The 19,898-nt window shown below is 47.5% G+C and overlaps 5 protein-coding genes across 5 annotated transcripts; 3 read left to right on the top strand and 2 right to left on the bottom strand.

Moving 5' to 3' along the window:
- Nucleotides 1-1,884: 1,884 nt before the first annotated feature.
- Nucleotides 1,885-2,589, top strand: N7462_011283 (uncharacterized protein; the record flags this gene model as incomplete). Its single annotated transcript, XM_057082997.1, has 1 exon — nt 1,885-2,589. One exon carries the CDS (start codon nt 1,885-1,887, stop codon nt 2,587-2,589), a length of 705 nt encoding a protein of 234 aa, XP_056928352.1.
- A 2,020-nt stretch (nt 2,590-4,609) lies between these two features.
- Nucleotides 4,610-5,025, top strand: N7462_011282 (uncharacterized protein; the record flags this gene model as incomplete). Its single annotated transcript, XM_057082996.1, has 2 exons — nt 4,610-4,815; nt 4,878-5,025. The coding sequence occupies 2 exons, from the start codon at nt 4,610-4,612 to the stop codon at nt 5,023-5,025; spliced, it is 354 nt and encodes a 117-aa protein (XP_056928351.1).
- Nucleotides 5,026-6,395: 1,370 nt separating this feature from the next.
- On the bottom strand, nt 6,396-8,036 carry N7462_011281 (uncharacterized protein; the record flags this gene model as incomplete). Its single annotated transcript, XM_057082995.1, has 2 exons — nt 6,396-6,796; nt 7,709-8,036. 2 exons carry the CDS (start codon nt 8,034-8,036, stop codon nt 6,396-6,398), a joined length of 729 nt encoding a protein of 242 aa, XP_056928350.1.
- A 4,218-nt stretch (nt 8,037-12,254) lies between these two features.
- On the bottom strand, nt 12,255-12,688 carry N7462_011280 (uncharacterized protein; the record flags this gene model as incomplete). The annotated part of the gene is made up of 3 exons (XM_057082994.1): nt 12,255-12,455; nt 12,486-12,588; nt 12,642-12,688. The coding sequence occupies 3 exons, from the start codon at nt 12,686-12,688 to the stop codon at nt 12,255-12,257; spliced, it is 351 nt and encodes a 116-aa protein (XP_056928349.1).
- Nucleotides 12,689-13,124: 436 nt separating this feature from the next.
- N7462_011279 (NACHT domain protein) lies at nt 13,125-19,491 on the top strand (the record flags this gene model as incomplete). Its single annotated transcript, XM_057082993.1, has 4 exons — nt 13,125-13,601; nt 13,663-14,002; nt 14,067-14,342; nt 14,399-19,491. The coding sequence occupies 4 exons, from the start codon at nt 13,125-13,127 to the stop codon at nt 19,489-19,491; spliced, it is 6,186 nt and encodes a 2,061-aa protein (XP_056928348.1).
- Between the last annotated feature and the right edge of the window lie 407 nt (nt 19,492-19,898).

Raw genomic sequence — 19,898 nt, 5'->3', positions numbered from 1 at the left:
CCGCTAGATATGCTGATTTACTCACGGCTGTTCTTTCTGGTGTTGGCTATTCCTTCAATGATCCTCGCGGCTATCGATCAGAATCCTACTTCCAGTGCCGCGGTAAACAAGCCAACATGTCAGTCTTTCTAGTACTATTCCAAGCTGTATCATTTTTGATTGAACAACATCTCACGAAATTTAGGTATAACGTCATATCGTGTGCAGCCAGGAGATAATTGTGTTGGAATATGGGACGCTCATCCGAACACGTTCAAGCTAGAGGAACTTTATCACTGGAACCCCCAAATCAATTTGGATTGTAAGAACCTTGAAATTGGCGAGATCATCTGTATCAGAAAGTTGAGAAGAGACTGTCCCGCTGGTGCTTAGATCGCCAGTTATGCTCTACTCTCGGCTGCAACCGCATAAGCCCTTTTGGACTTTTGAAGCTTAGGCGTTAATCAATCCATCATATTTGCAATTCTCAATTGTATCGTATACCTTCTTCTCTAACCCACATTCGTTTGATAAATTATATTTCATGATTCATCACCATCAAATGAGAATTAATGCTGTGCATATGGGTTTACAGATTGAAGAAAATTGGGATGCAACCAACTTCCCTTTCGGACTATATCAGTTCTCTCTGGCCTGACAGATAGCAATAAACAACTTAGAGACATCTTTCATTTGTTCCAATCTCAATCAGCGTATAATATGCTATATATCGTCATTCGGGATGAACGGCGATTGGCAAGCTTCCCTTAAAGAGGCGACAATTCCAGTCCCTCGATATTAACAGAAATTTGCGACATAGAGTTCCTTGGCCAGTCCCGATTCTCGAGATATCTGAATTTGATACTGTTGAAATGGAAAGGCTTCCGATTGCTTATAAGAAAAAAGAAGCAAGCAAATCAGGTAATAAATGCTTACCTCCATGGATTGCCATCCCAGAATACCAGCCACGATCTCTTGATCCAGATTTTAACTCTTTCCATAAGCAATGCTAACTCTAGACTCACTCGTTTGAGAAAGATAACGAGACATGCTGTCCCAAATCTGTAATGAGCTATGCACATTGATGGTACCTAAGACACCCAGTCGAAAATTTTCAACAACAAGGGCCGAGGCTGGATCTCGAGGGCTGGTATTTGTTTCAAAGAGCTGAAGGGTCGGTGGTCCGGTCATTAGGTGTTTAATCGAGGCTGCAAGACTGGCAAATTGCTTAGATACCACGAAGCCGTGAAATGATTCCACTTTGTCCCATTCTAACGAGTTTGATATCAGAAATAGTCTCAACACCTTTTGTCCCGGCTTACCAAATATCAAAACTTCCCTGAAGTCAGCTCTTACGTCTATTCCATTTTCCGAGGTAGCAAATCCTCGAAGGACACTGAGCAGAGGATTGGGATCTATCAGTTTCCTTCTAATGACTGACGAGTCCCGTTCAATTTCGGCAATTGAAGCTTTGTCTGTTCTAAGTGCGGGGAAGTTCAGTGATAGCCATTGCAATGAGATATGTATGTATTTTTTTCTAATAAGACATGATTCTGGTAATCTTTTCAGTCCTATGTCGACCTTTTAAAGATACTAAATCGCAAGACTAGAGCAAAAACGATCGAACCACCTGACATCCATTTTGTGGATTTTGATCCGACAATATTACTCTCCGAATATGACTTCTATGCAAATTGTAAATTGATGCCAACTCTCTTGAGAATTCGAGAATCTCAGTTGGACAACTATCGGCTTACGTAGTGAGTGGGAGCCGCGGACTCTCAAACGTCTTGCGGTCTTCCATGCGGACTTTCGTATCTCATCCGGACTTTGCCGAGTCGAACTTGTGTTCGTCTTTGAAGATTGCCAAATTCGGCAAAAAATGTCTTTACGAAAAATCTCCCTATGAGTCTCGGCAAAAGTCCTGCGTGGCATGTGCCGAAGGGAAACGGCGCTGCGATCGCCATACTCCGCAGTGCTTACGTTGTGTCGCTCGCGGTCTCCACTGCATCTGTCAACGCATTGTCGTTTCAGGAACCCCAGCAGACGAGAGATTCGCAATCGTATGAAAGCTTATCGAATCATTCTATTGAGAAAGATGATACTTTACCACTTGCCATTGGTTACTGGTCTACCTCCAGTAATTATGGTGACATTCCAGCCTCATGGCTAATCACCCACCCTCCCTTGAGAACTGCACCATCACTACTTCCCACAGGTCACTTCCCGGAAACTGCCGTGCTTGATAAGTGGGCTATAAATCAGCTTTTACGGGCCATCAAAAACCTTCCAAAAACGTTTGCTCATTTTCAGAAGACCCATTTCATTCATAATCGCTTATATGACGAATATCTGCCTGAAACAATCCAAGACGCGTTTGCTGTTTCGACAGCCTACTTGACAAAAACAGTAGAGACTGAGGATATTATGTTTCGTATCCTCGGGTCCAAGTCTGCTAGTTGTGTGAATCAAGATCACCAAGAAAGCACACCACTAGAGCTTCTCGCGGCAATTCAGGCGTTGATGCTGTTCCAAATCATCCAACTATTTGATGGAGATATCCGCCAACGCTCAGTGGCGGAACAAAACATGTTTACATTAAGAGCCTGAACTATGCAGCTACAATTTCAAAACGAGTGATTCTGGCCTTGGACTTACCTGGTAAGAGTGGATTTTTACGGAGAGTGCCAGAAGGACCATTATTTTCTCAGTGATGATCGACTCCTTATACGCGGCCATCAAATCAGGCCACTGTACGAACGTTCGTGTATTAAGCATTTTACCTTTCACATCGGAAACAACTTTATGGAACTTGAATTCAGATGCTTCGTGGCTAAGGGAGTCATATCGTCTGCAATCAGATCCCGTTCTATATGGCGATTTTTCAAAAGCCTGGGAGAATGGAAGAGTCATCGCTGAATTAGATCCTTTCAAGGAATTATTACTCACGCCTTGTATGGGAGAAAAGTACCGAGAACTCCTGGAGTTAGAAGATCTGATATAATGCATAAAAATTGATTATTTTTAGGGGCAGTGCAAAACTAAGAGTTAGAAGAGCTTCTTCAAGGCGAACAAACGCATTTGAAGATACCGGTACTTAGAAGATAAAGTCTTTCTTTTCTTATAGCCGCCTGTGGTGAGGAAGGGTGAAAATTCATCAGCCACGAATAAACGGTTCGATTGAGAGTCATGACCTGCCGCTGTTGAGAATGGTAGAAACTTGGGATCTCTGTCATCGATCACTTTCTTCTGTACTGCGATCTAGTATTGAAAGATGCCATGGTCGGTACATAATTGCAAAATATCAGAATGAGAAATCAAAAATGCGATGTCAGATGTCAGCTTTGGGGCCGGAGTTCGGAACCAGCTTCACTGGCTCCCGGGGTTCGTTAGATTTGTTCTAAGTGAGTCCCTCCGGAAAAACATTGTCCCAAAACGAGATGGTCCAGTGTGACTTCTGGAACTACAGGACCCGTAAAATTAGTCTGCCAATAATGTCATTGTTCTTCTATTGCTGACCTTCAAATCAGCCAAGAAAAGGGATAAGCAACGCTAAGAAGTAACACACCTAAATTTTTCCGGCTTGGCGATATATCAAGCAAAACCCCACTGATCTCGCTTATGCAATGATGACCCTGCATAGGTCTTTGTGCTTTTAATAGAACATATTACTCCCTTCAATAAATCGGTGAAAGACATATCAATCAAATTACCCGATCGTCTAACGTACTTTACTAGTGAACCGCCATCACTACTGAAATACGTTAGCTAAGAGCTTCCCCTCCTGATTCATTCTGAATCATAGCCAATGGCATTCCAGAAATATATTAAGGTGGCCCATACTAATGTAGAACATTTACAACTAAATTGAGCCCTTGCATATGCAAATCAGCCCCAAAGGGTTTAAAAGTATGTAAGATAGGTTCATAGATTTTGCATAGTAAGTAAATTTTCTGGCGGGGCTGCTCCGGCCTCGGGACCGCGACACTGAGGCGGCAGTCAGATTGCGATGCATTTTCCTTTTGGAGCAAGGTCGAAAATGTAACTGGGTAAGATTATCCATGGCTCGAATTGCATGCACCGTATATGTCCGACCCTTAGGTGATACTAGCGGTGAAGCTCACTGGCCTCCGATTATTTGGCATTTGAACAAAATATCATTTGTATGGTAAGGTGTATATATGTGTGTGTACTTGATCTACTCATGAAATTAACACTTAATTGTCTAAATCTCTCCCGAAAAGACTCATTGAATTCTATAACCTTGAGTCTTTTCGGCAAGATTTGCCATCTCTTGTCTCGTGATGGATGCTTCACCGGCTCATGCTCCAGAAGAGCATGTAGTCAGAAATTAGTTCCCAAGCCAGTAATCCACCTCTTCTGATATGATTCAAAGTATTTTCTAAGATTGTCAGACTTCCATTTCCTTATGACACATCAGTGGAAGGTCCGTCACGATACGTGTAGACTTCAGTCCGGTGATAATATCAAGTGTTGGATGTTACCTGAGCCTCGAGATATAAATATTCTGCAAAGTTCCCTCTAAATTCTCAAAAAAGCACAAATTCTGCCCGAAGCAATTCGATCAACATCTTGAAGACCTTTGAATATTCACTCGTATTCTGCCAAAATGAAGATTCCTTTCATCCTGAGTGCTGCCGCTCTCATCGGCCACGCCAGCGCTTTCTATGGCCAAATGGCCGCCTCTGCATATGAGGCCAACGAGGGTGGTGTTTTTCAGATAATTTATCTGACTGACTATAATAGCGGATCCACCTACTCTGGTACTCTTTATGGAGGATTCAATTCTTGCACCAGCAGCGAGTGTTCTATCGAGTACGTCGCCTTTGAATCAAAACCAACACAATAAAAGAGACAAAATCTAACTCGTTCGGTAGCTTCTACGAGACCAGTCCCGGGGGCTATGACTTCACTGCTCTCATGTGGCGAACTAGTGATGGATGCCACAACATCAACTTCGAGGGTGCTCTTAGTGCCGGTCATGGTTACTGCTGTGGCTCGCTGCCCTGCGATTTCACAGCTTAGACTATTCTTTCGGTGGGCATTCTTCCCATTTATTTTGCTGAATCATACAGCTAAGAGATGCTTGCTTTTGAATCAGAATAGTAAATGGCACGTGAATGCTTGTTCATTGAAGCATCTGTGAAATCTCATACTGATATGAGTCGTAACTGCCATATGGTGCGGTCACTCATTGGATCTCAAATTGCTATTCCCAGCTCACATCGAGATGACCAAGTTTTAGTTCAGTACGATTGAAAAGGTTTCACTTATTAGTCATTGAATGAGAATGCTAGCATTTGATTCTTTCTTGAAAACTGTAGGGTGCAACAAGTAACAACGCAACGTACCACTCCGCTTTCCGCGCCTCTATTTACTTGAAGACGTGTATTTAAATCTAGATAAGAGATATTTATGCAGTAGGTATAAGAAGAGTGCTACTCGGCTTCTCACCCTGTCAATTGCGCACTCACCCTTCCCATTCTCACTCTAGCCGCATCGACTGTCAGTCAGTCTACTTGGACCTACTCATAATATACCCGGTACATACGACCACGGGTGTGGAGAACAAGGCTTCCCGTCCGCTCAGCCGTACTCAAGCGACATACTGAACGCGGTCAATCCTTGAAGAGCCGTGGCCGTAAAAAAAAGTGTTAGATTATATGTTAGGGTAGGTGCGGGTGATACGGGTGAGAATTCCGGAGTCTGGGGGTAATAGAGGTAGGAGCAGGGTGAGAAGGGGTGATAATACCATACCCGATGCGTCGCCTTCAACGTCGCCTTCAGTTCCAGCCAAAAGCTATCAATAAATAACAGCTCGGGGGCGCAAGTCTGAGTAAATGTTCATGGTTTTTTATACTCCACCTGGTTGGTAGGGTAGGAAATTCTTTTTAAAATATGACGAAGGGAACTTATATGCTCTATCATGCGGTTTCATACGCGAGTATCAGAGCGCGTGGGAACAAGTGGATAATTGTCAAGAGGAAGGATGCCACCAATACCGCAGAAACTCATATATCTCGCTATGCGTCTCGATATTGAAAAGCTCGAAGCAACAACTTTCTTCTGGGAGAGCATATAAGCAACATTTACAATATTATTTCGAAGCGGAGCTGACAGATAAATAGATTGACAGTCTTTCCCCGTGTCGTCCAAGATAGCCAAGCAGTCCTCGTCAAAGAAAGCCGAGGCCAACGCAGCGAAGGGATATGGGACTGGAGGAACCCTTAAGGAATTTCAACAGCTCAATTCATCGGCCGCAACTGCCTGGAAGAAGAGGGATGACAATCAGAAAAATAGAATTGCAGGGCTTTAGATGCTGCAGTCCAGCGAGTGGTTTTGGAGGAGGCTGTAAATGAGAAGAAAAATCAGTCTGCTCAGAAATAACCAGTTGTTTATTCTGTTTCTGCATGGCCTTCGAAGGCACGTTGCAGATCCTCGTCATATTTCTTTTTGTCTGCAAGTTTACGACCTGCAACAGCTCCAACGTTCTTTTCAAAGAGAAAGGGCATTACCACACCAAATTCTTCGTCATAATCTTCAGTGCAAAAAAATAAAGGCTTGATCTGGTGGCTAAAAATAGTGAACAAGCCCGAGGGACTTGACATTCCCAATGTATACCAGAATCCTCCTGATTCCCATGTGTTATTCATGATTACTGAAAGAGACAACTGTGATGTTACGTGATCATGTTTGATCAAACTATCCAAGTCGAGCTGTTCCTCCTCGTTGATCAAGGCCTCCATGAATTCCTGGCGGATAGGATCATATTCTGCTGGAGTAATCTCGTCCACTCCTTTGTTTGTAAGCCAATAGGGAGGTATAATCATTTCTATTGGTCTAGAGCAGGCCCACTCAAGATCCACAAGACACTTTATCCGCCACTGTTCATCAACGAAGATATTGCTTTCATGGAGGTCCGTGAAACAGAGAATGAATGGCCCTCTTCGGAAACTCCGGTTAAAAACCGATTGAAAGACCGTTCGCATTGCAGTCAAAATAGAGAGTTGATAAGCACAGTCTCCGATATTATTAACAGCATTTGGTTGATAGCAAAATCGATTGTCATGAACTCCCAGCATATCAGTCACGTATGAGTCCACTGTTGAATATGTATATCCACGACATATGTCAGAAGATATTCCCTCCTTTTCCAGCTGCTGTAGCTCAACTGAAAGGTGCCGATTTGCGACGTGTACATATCCGTAGTTGTCGATTGTCAAGGAACCAATTCTAGGCAGTGAAGATCGGCGGAGACTAAGGAAAATCCGGGAGAGATCGCGAAAAAGGGTTCTCCTTAGAAAAGGATCATGTCGTCCTGTGCTCCATGTATTTGAGAGCATCTGGCCTCGTGTTTCATCAACAAACTCGATCAGAATATAACCAGTATCAATACTGACTAGTCCATCAGCAGATATGGTATTACTGTATTGGTGACGGGTATACTTTGATGGTATAGGTTTCCCAATCCATGATAAAAAGCAATGTTGTAAACGACAAATTAAACGAGAGACCAAAGGCATACATCCTAGAGAGGTAAATTTTAGAACATTAGTGGATTTGATGGATACCAGGTCATTTTTGGAACATACCACTTCGCCAGGTTATAAAGCAAAGCCTTAAAGCTGAGGTATTGGTATTTCCGAACAATTTTCTTGGAGCAAAGCATATGTTCCTGCCTCGCAACGAATTTTCTCGTCGCCATTACCTGGATTGAAAGCCTCGCCCACACGGTATGGAAGAGGGAATCGAAGAAGAACCTGGAATTTTTGCTGGTCGATAATAGTTATTGGCACACAAACACTGAAACTACCATGGAGCCAATCCTCAACCGCTGAAACCTCACATCGAGAGGGCGATGCCAAGTTGAGATGATGGGCAACAACTGTTTTCATCCAGTCGCGTTTGTCCCAAAGGCAGGTGAAAAATTGAATTTGTTGAGCATGAAAGTCAAGCTGGTGGAGCATGTTAAATTCTTCATCTTTCACATCTGAATATTTGACTTCTCGCCGGAGAAGTCGTCGTTTCTTTAACATAGTGTAACTAAAAAATCCCTTCGATAAGCTCAATAATAGCTCAGGGGGCGTCTCACCAGCGGTCAAGAGATACTTGGATTATTATTTCTCCGCCTTCCAGGCTTAATTAAGTTCTATCCACTGTGCCAGTGACGCGAGGGTTTACCTCTTGCGAGGTTTATTTACTTCAAAGAAATTGGGCATGGATCTGATTTGCGCTGAGTATGAGTATATATAGAAGGCTTTGGTAAAGAAGTAATGACAGTTGGCCGGTTATGCGCCCAACGCGTTGGTTCAGCCAAGGAACAACCATTACCCGAAAACACATGATATCAGGTATGGGCAGGGACGTGCTTGAATATCTTGCCCCGGGACCAGTGACAGTTGCTTAGTGGAACCTATTGCTCACTTGGTCTATTATTCAACCCTCACCATCACGGGTGAGGTGACATAAGCAGATTGGTACGCTTGACAGGCACCAGTCCCATTTGTTGAGTTAGAACATCGTGACTTTACCCTATTGTTACGATCATCAAACTTACTTGCTATACACAGCGGTTTAAGTTATCCTAGTGCAATCGCAAACCCGATATCTCTGCAATGAGTTTATCTAGAAATTATTCCTAACCCGTCAAAGTCATGGGATCAAATCATCAACAGAGATGCCGGAAGAGGTTGATCTGTTGAATTTGCCAGAAGCTGGAGATATCAAGTTAGTGTTCGAGAAGATGGAAATGGCACTCTGGCATATCACTGGGTGCTTTGAGTGCCTGTCGGAGCCAGCACCTATGGATCACCAGCCAGAAGAGAAAGAAGTACACCTGATATATATGAGGAAATCCGTTCGTTCTTATTGCACAGTTCCGCGTATCGGTGGCTGGTCAAAAATGTCATAGTTCAAGCGACACTGATCAAGAGAAAAGGAGCCATTACGGAAAAATTTATAGCGGGACAGATAAGCTCAATGCCTAATTGTTTCCACTTATATTATACAGCACACAGATTGTTGACTGAGTCATCCAAGACACAGTCCGGCATGATTTACTCGAATATCTGGATGTCAAATACATGTCTTGCTCTCATCCAACAAAAAAAGTATTAGATCCTCATGTTATATCCCAAGGAATAATACACTATTTGCAAAAGTCCCATATTTCCTAAAATGGAAACACTTGAAGCTGGCAGGAGAAACTTCATGCATGACGCAAGGTTTTGAAAGCCTGAGGCGCCAGCACGGAATCTTTCGCCCGCTATGCAGGTTTCTCATCGGAAGCGGATACGTCTTAAAGACCCACTCAATTATGGCAAACTGTTCTTTTGTGTAATTTCGTGAGAGGTTAAGTTTCGTGGCTGGTCATGACATTCGGCCTCAACGGCTTCTCCAAAGGAAGCAAGAAAGCTTGAAGTTGAAGTATATCTATGTATACTTATGACAAACTGCTTCCAATCTCAATTTTAGGTCATTCTTTTGCACTTATATCCTCTGAGGACCAAGTGGTTTGGGTCAAGGGGGGCTCATGCACATCATTAGCCCTGGCGGAATCGGGTCGTGAGGTACTATAGAGCCTCTGACGCGTGGTTACGTTCTCCATCAGCTAGCATAGGTCCATACAGGGGTCACCTTGGTAATCATCTTGATCGAGATGAGTCCAACTGAAGCTGGGTACATTGAATAATCACGGTCCAAGTCAATTAAGCTTAATCTGGGGACCCGTTAAGCTGACATTTTGGTATAAAGTACCTGACAATCATAAATTGATTACGGTAGGAAATGAAGCTGATAGGATACTCTTTTCTCCCTGTCATTTTCAGATCATAAATGCCTGTATCTAGAGTTAGGACATCCGTTTTTTTTTCTTTCTTTCTTTTTTTTTTGTATCTATGGAAAGACAGACTACTCGGCTGGAGACAACGGCACAACGGCTTGGATTTTGCTTTTTGTGAAGACCGCCATCGGGCATTTATTGTACTACCGTCAGAGAACTTCATTCTCAAAACACTCATTCAAGCCATCCTCGATCATTCCCATCGACAACTTCCGTTCCAAACCCTATGGGATTTCCAATGCAATCTAGGGATCACCCGGGTGCGGTCGGTGCTAAAACAGGATCGTGCGCAATGGCTCTCGGGCTGAATATCGGACCCGCTGGGCTCCACTGATAGTCCTCCCGGTACCAAGCTCGTCCTCCTCGTGCCGGAGGACTGGTGGAGTATTCAGGAGGGTCAATTACTACAGTAGCACCAATCAGTAAATAAACAGACGCCACTCGGCTGTCAAATTCCCAGCAGCGACGACCACCTTTCTCATGATGCAAGGAGGAGGTGGGCCTTCAATCTTCCGAAATTGATCTGGGCAACACGGTTGCTTGACTGGACGCGGATGAGAGGAGAGAGACCCTGGTTCTCAACGACTTCATACAATACACGGCATATAGTGACGGATTCCGTAATACTTTATAGACTATAACTCCTTGACGAATATCCACGCCGGTCTGCGACAAATGAGAAGGTCTTCTCATCCGATTGATCATAGAGAACCTCCGACCGAGAGGCTGGGTCTCTGATCTCAAAGGAAATTGCGCAACCTTCTCAATGTGTAGGGAGAGCCATCTCGTGCGAGTGGGTGCCCATCTACTGCCAGAGACTGGGGCATGTTCATGCAACTATGCCAAAGGGGAAGTACTAAAATCCAGGCGTACGTCACGAACGTACTGTATTGTTCGCAGGCATCCTCCGTGATCAGTCGGCAAAGGTACGATTCCAAAATCGACCAGGCGAGGCGCAGCTTGATGATTTGGAATATTTGGTCTGGATTCCGGGAGACCTCTCCCCTGAGGTAATAATTCCCGAGACGCAGATTCAAGGTAGAGTATACAGGGGTATGGCTAGGCTGTACCAGGAGCAGTACGTGCAGTATAGACAAACCTCTAGGGGGCGAGAGGGGGGTGGATGGGGGGGCGGACAGAGTTCTTACCATTGTAGTATACCCGTATCGCCTACAGCGTTCAACGCCCTACCTCATCACGGCGGGCGTTGTCTAGCAGGGAAACATGCTCGGCGTCGCCATTCTTGGGTTACTTGTAGTTACTTGTAGTTACTTGTAGCGTGTTGATTTGACTTTCGCCATATTCTTGAGTCGCCCTCATTTGTCACGATTGAATCTTTAGAATGAAAAAGCCCATGCTCCAATCGAACCGCCAACCTCCGGAGTGTCCGCCTATTTTCACCCACTTTGCTGAAGCGGAACTTCTTCAGCTGGTGGTGGAGCCCCCTAAATCGGCATGACAACCCACTTGAAACCTCCTCCTCGTTCCCCCCTCCACTTGACCCATCATGCTAATGCACCTCGATTAGACGAGAGCCAACCTCAGCAACAGGATCCAGCCCTCCTTGATCATTTCTTTTTTTTCTCCTCACGGCTTTCACCGGATGAACAGCCGCCATCCAGACCAGACTAAAACCCCTCCAGACGCAAGCTGCATGGGTGCCGTAAACCTACCGGGGGTGTCCGTTCTAGCCTTCGAACGACGGCCGGTCTGCAACCGCCTTCCCTTCCACCAAAGCGTATTGGTCGGTATGAAAAGACGATCTCGGAAGGAGCGGGAATCCTAAGGATCATAATTGACACTAGGATCCCAGTGGGTCGGTTGCGTCAGTGATCCTCAATGGTTCACGACAACCCGTCACGATCGGCGATGGCTGGCAGAATTCAACCACTTGCACCCCCGCAGTGAGAGAACTTGGAATCGATCAAATAGAATGGTTCCCATGCCAATCGATCGACGGTTCGTCCGAGGGGTACAGCCGTCCCCTCCCGTCTGCCGTGCACGGACTATTATTGGATACCGATGTCAAGGGCTAGAGCTCCACCTTCCCCTTCATGACCCCCGCACCAGGGGCGCCACGGCGAAAAATAGCCCATTTCTCCAGCCAGCCATTCCCGAGTCCAAAAGGCAAACTGATAGTGACAGGTTGCAGCAATGCGGACACTGAAACCATCAAGACAAGCCATTGGAAAGCTGCCTATGCACTCTAGCGGGCACTCCGAAGGCGGGACTCCGACCTCTTTGCATTGACAGCTCCCGACCACCCTCCCGTATGTACGGCATTCCCGTACTCCGCGCTCCACTGGACGTGCACCTCAGCTGGTATGAAACTTCCGGCCTGGCAATATCATTCTCTTTACCGAATGATATGGGCCGTGATGGTGGCCCAGGTGGAGAGAGTTAATGTGGCCCATTATGTAGCATCATCATGCAGGTTGTCCTGCAGGCGCTCCACGTTTGATGCTCCACGCTCTCGCCCATTGATCTGGGACACGGGATGTTGACTCTCGAGGGTGTGGTGCTTTTTGTTGGCCTTGCCTATGATTGGCTTCCACATGTTTCCGAGCCACCTTTGACTCGAAGGCAGCCAATGCAAGCTCGAGCCTTCGAAGCTCTAGATGGAAAAAGAGTGGACTATGCACACTCCAACAGCCATCATCTTGGGAATCCGAGCGGGTTTTTGGTCCACTTTGGACGAAAATGGAGAGACCAAAAACTTCAGATATCGCAGAACCACCAAGATCCTGCTGTGGAGAAGGGGAAAAGATTGATCTGAGTCCACAGAAGCTGAAGCTCATACCCACTTTTGAGCCCGGAAGTCGCAATTATGATGCTGTAAAGCTCCATTGCCACATGCATCCATCCACCCGTACGGGATAGTAAGGAGGAAAGAAAAGAAAAAGAAAAGAAAAAAAAAATAAGGGTCGGAAGTGGCACCGACCCGGGGAAGCAAGCTTGCTACAAAAGCTCCCTGTCACCCAGAATTGCCACGGGCTTTCCTTCTTTTCTCTCTATCTATTCCATATTCTCAGAGCCTCGAATGTTTTTCTTTTTTTTCTAGAGCCTAGTATCAAACCAGTTCGCGGGTTTGTCTCGTCTATTTTGCTGCTTTAAGAGCTGTTGCTCACGAGAACCTCTATCTGATTCGCACCCTCCTCGACAGACCCCAATTTCCCCAAAACCTCACCCTGACGCCTCTCCTGGAAAGTCGACTGTACCATCAAACCTCACGAATCAAACCACTAATTCCTCTTCCAACACCATTGTACTTCCTACTACCAAAATGGCTCCCGGTCTTGTTTCCCCTCTTCCGGGTAATCTTACCTCCTCCTTCTATGCGAATTTGCCCGGCAACTCCCGGCACGTCTCTGCTTTCTCTGCTACATTCGATAACGACAGTATGTCGCAGAATGGCCGCTCTTCTCGCCGGGAATCCTTCATGCCCCGGAAGGTGAATGGCGCCGGTAACTCTAACATTACCAGTGTGGTCCAATCTCTGCACCGTCGCAGCGGTGATGAATTGGGCACTGGCGCATCTACTCAGCTATTGAACACATCCTATAGCTCCATCTTGGACTGGATCCGGTCGGAGCGCATGAACCACCTGCCCCCGGAGGGAAGTAGCTATGACAAGGTCCTTTCCTGGGCCCAGCTCTTCGTTGAGAGATTGCATTCTTTCGATAGTGCGATTCAGGAGTTTGCTGGTGATAGCTATCTCGCTGCTCAGCTGTCCTATGGCTACTGCTCTATGCTTCTTGAGGTATGCCCTAGTATATTCTCTTGAAATTCAAGACATGCTAATTATATTTCAAACATATCAGCTGGGCAAAGATAATGCACCAGCCTTGATGACTTCCTTTGGCTTCTTCTATAGCACCTCATCTACCTTGGTGAACCTCTTGGAGCGTACTGAGCTTTTCTCTGTCTCCCAGGAGATTAAGGAGCAGCTTATCCTTGCTCTAGCTGACCTGGTGACCCTGGTCGCCAGTGTCTCCACTCACTTCCACAAAGCCATCCGTGGGTTGACCACTGCTTCGGTGTCGGTCAACATCTACGATACTTTCCCTGGACAGATCCAATCTTTCCGCGAGCGCTGCGCCAAGATTGCTGAGGCTATGTGGAGACATCAGCTTGCGAAGGAGAACATTGACACGGACCGAGGTAAGTGCTTGGTTATTCTAGTCAGTTCATTGTTCAACTGCTGATTTTAGATATTTTATTTTAGTTTCCGTTGTCAAGTCCGTCCGATCATGGCTCGCCCCCGAAGACCGCGTCCTCAGCCATCTTGCCGAGAATAGCTCCCACCTTGCCCACGAGCGTGAGGAAATGACCTGCCTTTGGATGGGCCCATACTTGACTCGTTTCCTGAAGAGCCAAGATACCGCCTTGTCTTTCACTGGCAAGCCAGGTTCTGGCAAGACAGTCCTGGCTTCCGTCATCGTTGACCGTTTGCAGGACCAGATCGGTGGTGTCACCTACAAGACCCTGTTTGTTCCCATCAGTAAGTCTTTGGATGTCTACAGTCAACACCTTCCACGTCTCTAATTGAATTCATAGATGCTCGCATTCCTGCTGAGAGTACCCCTATTGCCATTGCGAAGACCATCCTTTTCCAGCTCTTCGAAAAGCGTATTGGTAACATTCAGCTGCTGCATATTCTGGGCGACGCATACGAGCGTAGTCGCAAGAGTACCAGCCCTGCCGACTATGAGAACATTCTCTGGAACGCCCTGGAACGAGCTCTTGCCGCTGCCCTTCGCGGTGCCAAGGAACTTGTCATTGTTGTTGATGGCCTCGATGAGGCTGCTGGCGGTGAGGCTGCTCTGGTTCAGCGTCTTGTCGTTGCTACTACCCATGCCACCAATGTGAAGCTCATCACTCTGGGTGCTGAGAAGCCTCCTATCAAAGATAATGTGATGCATGTTCCTATCAATGAGGACCGCATCGCTGATGATGTCTCCGCTGTTGTGCGAAGCATTCTCGTCCGCAGCCAGGTTTTCGTCGCGATGTCTGAACTGGAGCAGGAGACTGTCGTTGATCAGATCACCGAGGCCTCCCACGGCTCCTTCCTCTGGGCTAAGCTTGCGGCCAAGCGTGCCCGTTCTGAGCAGAACAAAGACAGTTTTTTCAAGACCACAGAGACCTTAATTAGCAGCAAGCTGACCATCAGCGACTTTGTTACCCATGCCCTCCAATCTACCGAGGTCAACGAGGATGCTAAGTTTATGCTGCTCTGGCTTGCAACCGCTGAACGTCCCTTACTGCTGAAGGAGCTCATCACCCTGGCTTCTATCCAGGTTGAAAAGCACAGCGTCACCGATCGCAAGGTCGATCCATTGGCCATCTTGAAGCCGCTGACCAATCTTATTTTCCTCCAGGATGGTCTAGTATATCTTCGTCACGGCCTCATCCGTACTGCCGTTCTTGAAGTCTATACTAAGGGCAAGCTCATCCCGACTATCAAGGACCGTCATGCCGATTTCGTCACTCGTCTTTTGATCTATATCAAGAACACTGTGACTGAGCAGCATGAGCCTTCTTTGACCCCCCTTGACCGTCATGACACTACCCTGCTTGTTCAGAAGTATCCCCTCCTTGACTTGTCTGTGCGGTACTGGACCCAGCACCTGAAACAGACAACTGTCTACACAACTGGCGGTGATGCTCCCACGGCGAAGGAGTTCGGCAAGCTCTTCCCTGTCACCGTCACTTTGCTGCTTCTCCAGAATACACTCTGGCAGAACATCTCCACCCCGACTCTGCTGTCGTATCTGACTACTGTCACCAACCTGTGCCGTCACATCTTGACTCCCAACAGCGTGGTGACTCTGCAGTCCATTATTTCCCTGGCTCTCTTCCGTCGTGACGTTGGTCACGTTCCCGAGGCCATTCCTCTCCTCTATGAGATTACCACAATTAGCCGCACTCTGCTCACCACCAAGCATATTGTGACTATGCAGATGGCCGCTTTGTTCCTTGAACTTACCGTGGATCAAGTCTCCAACACCAAGACTGAAATCATGATCAGACGCGAGGAGACTCTTCTACTCATTGTTGAGTGCTATAAGATTCACTATGGTAACACCTCAGAGAAGGTGGTCACCACCCTGAAGACCCTGATTGAGCACTACCGCTTGATCAAAGAGGAGAAGAGAGTCCGGGAAATTGAAATCCAAATCAAGACCATTACGGGCGTTGATTATGGCGATGATGTTGATAGCCGTGGTGGCCACCTTCATGTCCACCTGAAGGGTCACAAACAGAATGGCGAGACTGGCATCCGCTTCATCCTTGATGCCGAGGAGGACGAGGTCCAGTCGGAGTCCTTCGACTTCGAGGCTCTCATCAAGCTGGCTGAGAAGCACGTCGCCGAAGGTCGCATTGTCGAGGCTGAGCGCATCTACGTTGAGATCTGGCAGCGCGCCAGCAAGGAGTGCCGTGCTCAGTACTCTGAGCATTGGGAGCAGGTCAAGCTGAAGGCCGTTACTGTCTACTCGAAGTTCCTCCAGTCCCAGAAGCGAGAGTACGAGGCCTCTTCTATCTTGTCAAGTGTTTGGGAAGAGTACAGAAGCACTAGCCTCTCTGTCTCTGAATCCACTTCCTCGCACTTCCAGGAGATTGCCAAAGTCATGTCGGCTGTTGGCCTCTCTGCTGCGGCTCTCAGCATCTTCAAGCACTGTGCTCACTACTACCAGAGTACCAACCGGACCAAGTCTTCATCCTATGAGGAAATCCAGCAGAGTATCAGCAGCACTTCCCAGCAAGTCATGCACCAGGCTAGCTCCTCTTCTACTGTTGTGTCCGAGTCCACTCTGGAGGAAATGGTCTATGAAGCTTCTAGCTCTATTACCAAGATTGACCAGAGCTCTTTCACCGCGACCCACACTCTCGTTGAGTTGTACGTTTCTCAGCACCGTTGGAAGGATGCCACTCGTGTTGTTAAGAAGGTTCTTCACGGTCTGTGGCCTTCTCTGTTTGCTCCTTCTATCCAGGATGTGATCCTCCCAGGCCAGCACGTTGAGAAATGTGTGGACCTTGCCGAGCGTCTTAGTCAATGCTACCATTACCGCCGTCGCTTCCCCCGTGAAGAAGGTATTCGTATCCGCGTTTACCATGCCGTTCGTGTCGCTCGTCCCGTCGATGACAAGCTGCGGGAGCGTGTCACCAATGAGCTTGTTCGCTTCTTTGAGCGCTCTTCCCAGCCCGAGCGAGTTATCAGCACTCATCAAGAGATCTTGGACGACTATATTAAGCATTATGGCCCTGAGCACCCCATTGTCATCAAGACCCTGTGGACTCTGGCCCAGCTTACCCGTCCTCGTCCCATTTTTGTCGAGTATTACCAGCGCATTATCAAGGCCCTGAACAAGGACTCTCCTCACTGCCACCCTGATGCCATTGAGCCCCTCATCATTGTTGTGACTGAGCTGTGGAACCAGAGCCGCTACACTGATGCTGTAGCTTACTACTCGGTTCTATTCACCACGTTCCTCCATGATCCCAAGAAGAGCCCCAAGTTCCAGGAGCCCTCATTCGTTGAGGAATTCTTCACCCGCTACACTCACTGCCTGCGTAGCGTGCGCGCCGACTATGCCGTGATTCACAAGATCACTGTTGACTACCAGGCCAAGGTGAAGGCTGTGTTCAGTGCTACCGCAACGATCACAATCAGGGCCACTCTGACTCTTGCTAAGGTCTGCCAAGAGACCAAGAAATACGAGTCCGATGCCATCCTTCTTTATGAGGAGCTGCTCAAGATCAAGTCTGTTGAACTTGACCATGAGGAGATTTCTGCTACTCTTGACGGTATCTATGAGGAACAGACTGCCATCGCCATCTCCAAGTCTGAGTCGATCTCTTCCACTCAGATTGAGCGTGCCTCCAAGGTCCTGCGCAAGCGCATTACCTCCGTGCGTGAGACTCACGGCTGGGCTCATGAGGAGTCTCTGACCAAGCTGAAGGAGATGGTTTCTTTCCACTCCAAGCACAGCGAGTCGTCCGAGTCGGTCATTCAAGAGCTCAAGGAGTCGACTGTCAACATTCTGCAGTCGGAGACTTCCTCCACCAGGCTCGTCGCTGCCGCTGTTACCATTGCTGGTAGCTATATTGCCACAAACCAGGTTTCTAAGGCCACTGAGTTGACTCAGGAGCTTTACCGCCAGGTTGTCATGAAAGATACCACCAATGTGAAGAGCTCCAAGTTTGATCTGACTACTAAGGGTCGACAAAGCCTGATTTTCCTGGCTCAGATGGAGCACAGTCTCCGTCAGCAGAGCTCGAGCATCACCGAGATCCTGGCTTCTTTGACCACCCAGTACGTGTACTATGAGGAGTTCCGCACCCACGTCTCTTCTAAGAGCAGCTCCTTCCACACTGTCTCGGTGTCTGCTTCTCGTCTTTACCACTTCCTGCTCATTAACAACCGCAAGGAAGCCGCTGTCCGTGTCTTCGACGAATACGTTGCTTACTTCCTCGCTACTGAGGGCAAGCGTATCAAGTTGACCGAGACTGCGCAAGTCAAGATCTTCCTTTCTACCATCCTGGAGCACTTCAGCAGCCACCAGTCCACCAACTTCATCCGCTCTGTCGGTATTGCCAGTAACTACCGTGTTCTCGAGCTGCTGCAGAAGCAGAACTACAATGGCGCTTGTGACCTTGCTATCGCATCTTTCCGCTACATCTCGGCTCATGATGTCTTCCGCACAGCTGCGATTGTCAAGTTCGTCTTCACTCTAGGTGTCTTCATTACCGGTCGTACCATTACCCCCCAGCCCGACCAGGCCACCCAGAAGAAGTTGATCGGCGTTTCTGCCGTCATCATCCAGGAGGTCCTCCGCGTCATCAGCGATCTGAAGATCAACCTGGCCCAGATCAGCCTCGACTACCTGAACATCCTGATTGGCCTGCTCGGCGAGCAGAAGGAATACAAGAACCTGGTCTGGCTGCTTTCCAGCCTCTGGACTAGCCGCAACCAGCAGATCAACTGGTCTCCCTCCGTCACACTCCAGCTGGCCCGCCGCTACATCCTAGCCCGCTACCTGGTTGGCGACGCCCTCAAGGCCTCTCGCCTTGCTGAGGACATCGTCTACAACTGCCGTCGCGTCAACGGTGCCCGCCACCAGAGTACCCTGGAGATGTCATCCCTGCTTTCCCAGCTGTACACTGGCATCGCGCAGCGGTACCAGTCTGAGAAGGGCGGCCAGCACATGGCCAACAAGTATTACAAGAAGGCCGCTAGCCTGCACGAGAACTTGCTGCGCATCTTCGTCGACCCGTCCCTGGCTGAGTTCGAAGGTGGCCTTGAAAACAGCATGAGCATTGACGGCTCTACCTACGACCTTGACCTGGCCGACAGCGCACACGGCAGCATCTCAGATGGCGAGCACGTCCGCCAGCACCTGCTGCTGCTCAAGCTTGCTGTACAGCGTCTGGGTGACTGGCCCAAGGACTACAGTGAGTACGAACGCCTGAACGCCGACCTGTTCCGAGAGTTCAGTGATGAGCTTAAGGGTGTCGAGGGTGTTGAAAAGTGGGATTTGAAGAAGTTTGGCGCTGGCAAGGCTGTCAGCAACGACGATACCCTGAACCTGGAAATCAAGACTTGGGAGCTGGAGCTTACTCCGGCCGAGGAGATTGAGGAGGAACTGTGAATTGGCTCTAATTATACTGAAAGGCTTTGGGAATTTGCATCTGTGACTTTGTGTGTATAGCATGTTTTGATAGTTTGGTTTACGTGTTAAAATTGCATTGCTTGGCTCTTGTTCAAATACCTCTGTTTTCCACCGCCCAATAATACCGCAAATTGTAGCTATCGCCCAAAGTCATGATTCTAAGTGGGTTGTCTCCGTAATGTTCCGAGACTTCGGAGTGGCCGAAAAAGAAAATAGTTGCGAAATGACTGTTTAACGATGAATAACACGATAAAGAACACAAAGCTCTGCTTTGCATTGGTTGATTTTTCAACTCTTTGCAATGCATCATCCACTATTTACAGAGACCGCCCTCCGGATAAAAGACATATTTTGTTGTCATATCAACTCCGCTGGTATCCATATAT

Source organism: Penicillium macrosclerotiorum (assembly GCF_028827735.1).
Source record: "Penicillium macrosclerotiorum strain IBT 26536 chromosome Unknown utg000011l_segment0_segment0, whole genome shotgun sequence".
In the NCBI taxonomy this organism is placed as follows: Eukaryota; Fungi; Ascomycota; class Eurotiomycetes; order Eurotiales; family Aspergillaceae; genus Penicillium; species Penicillium macrosclerotiorum.
This window is presented reverse-complemented; position numbering and strand designations above follow the sequence as displayed.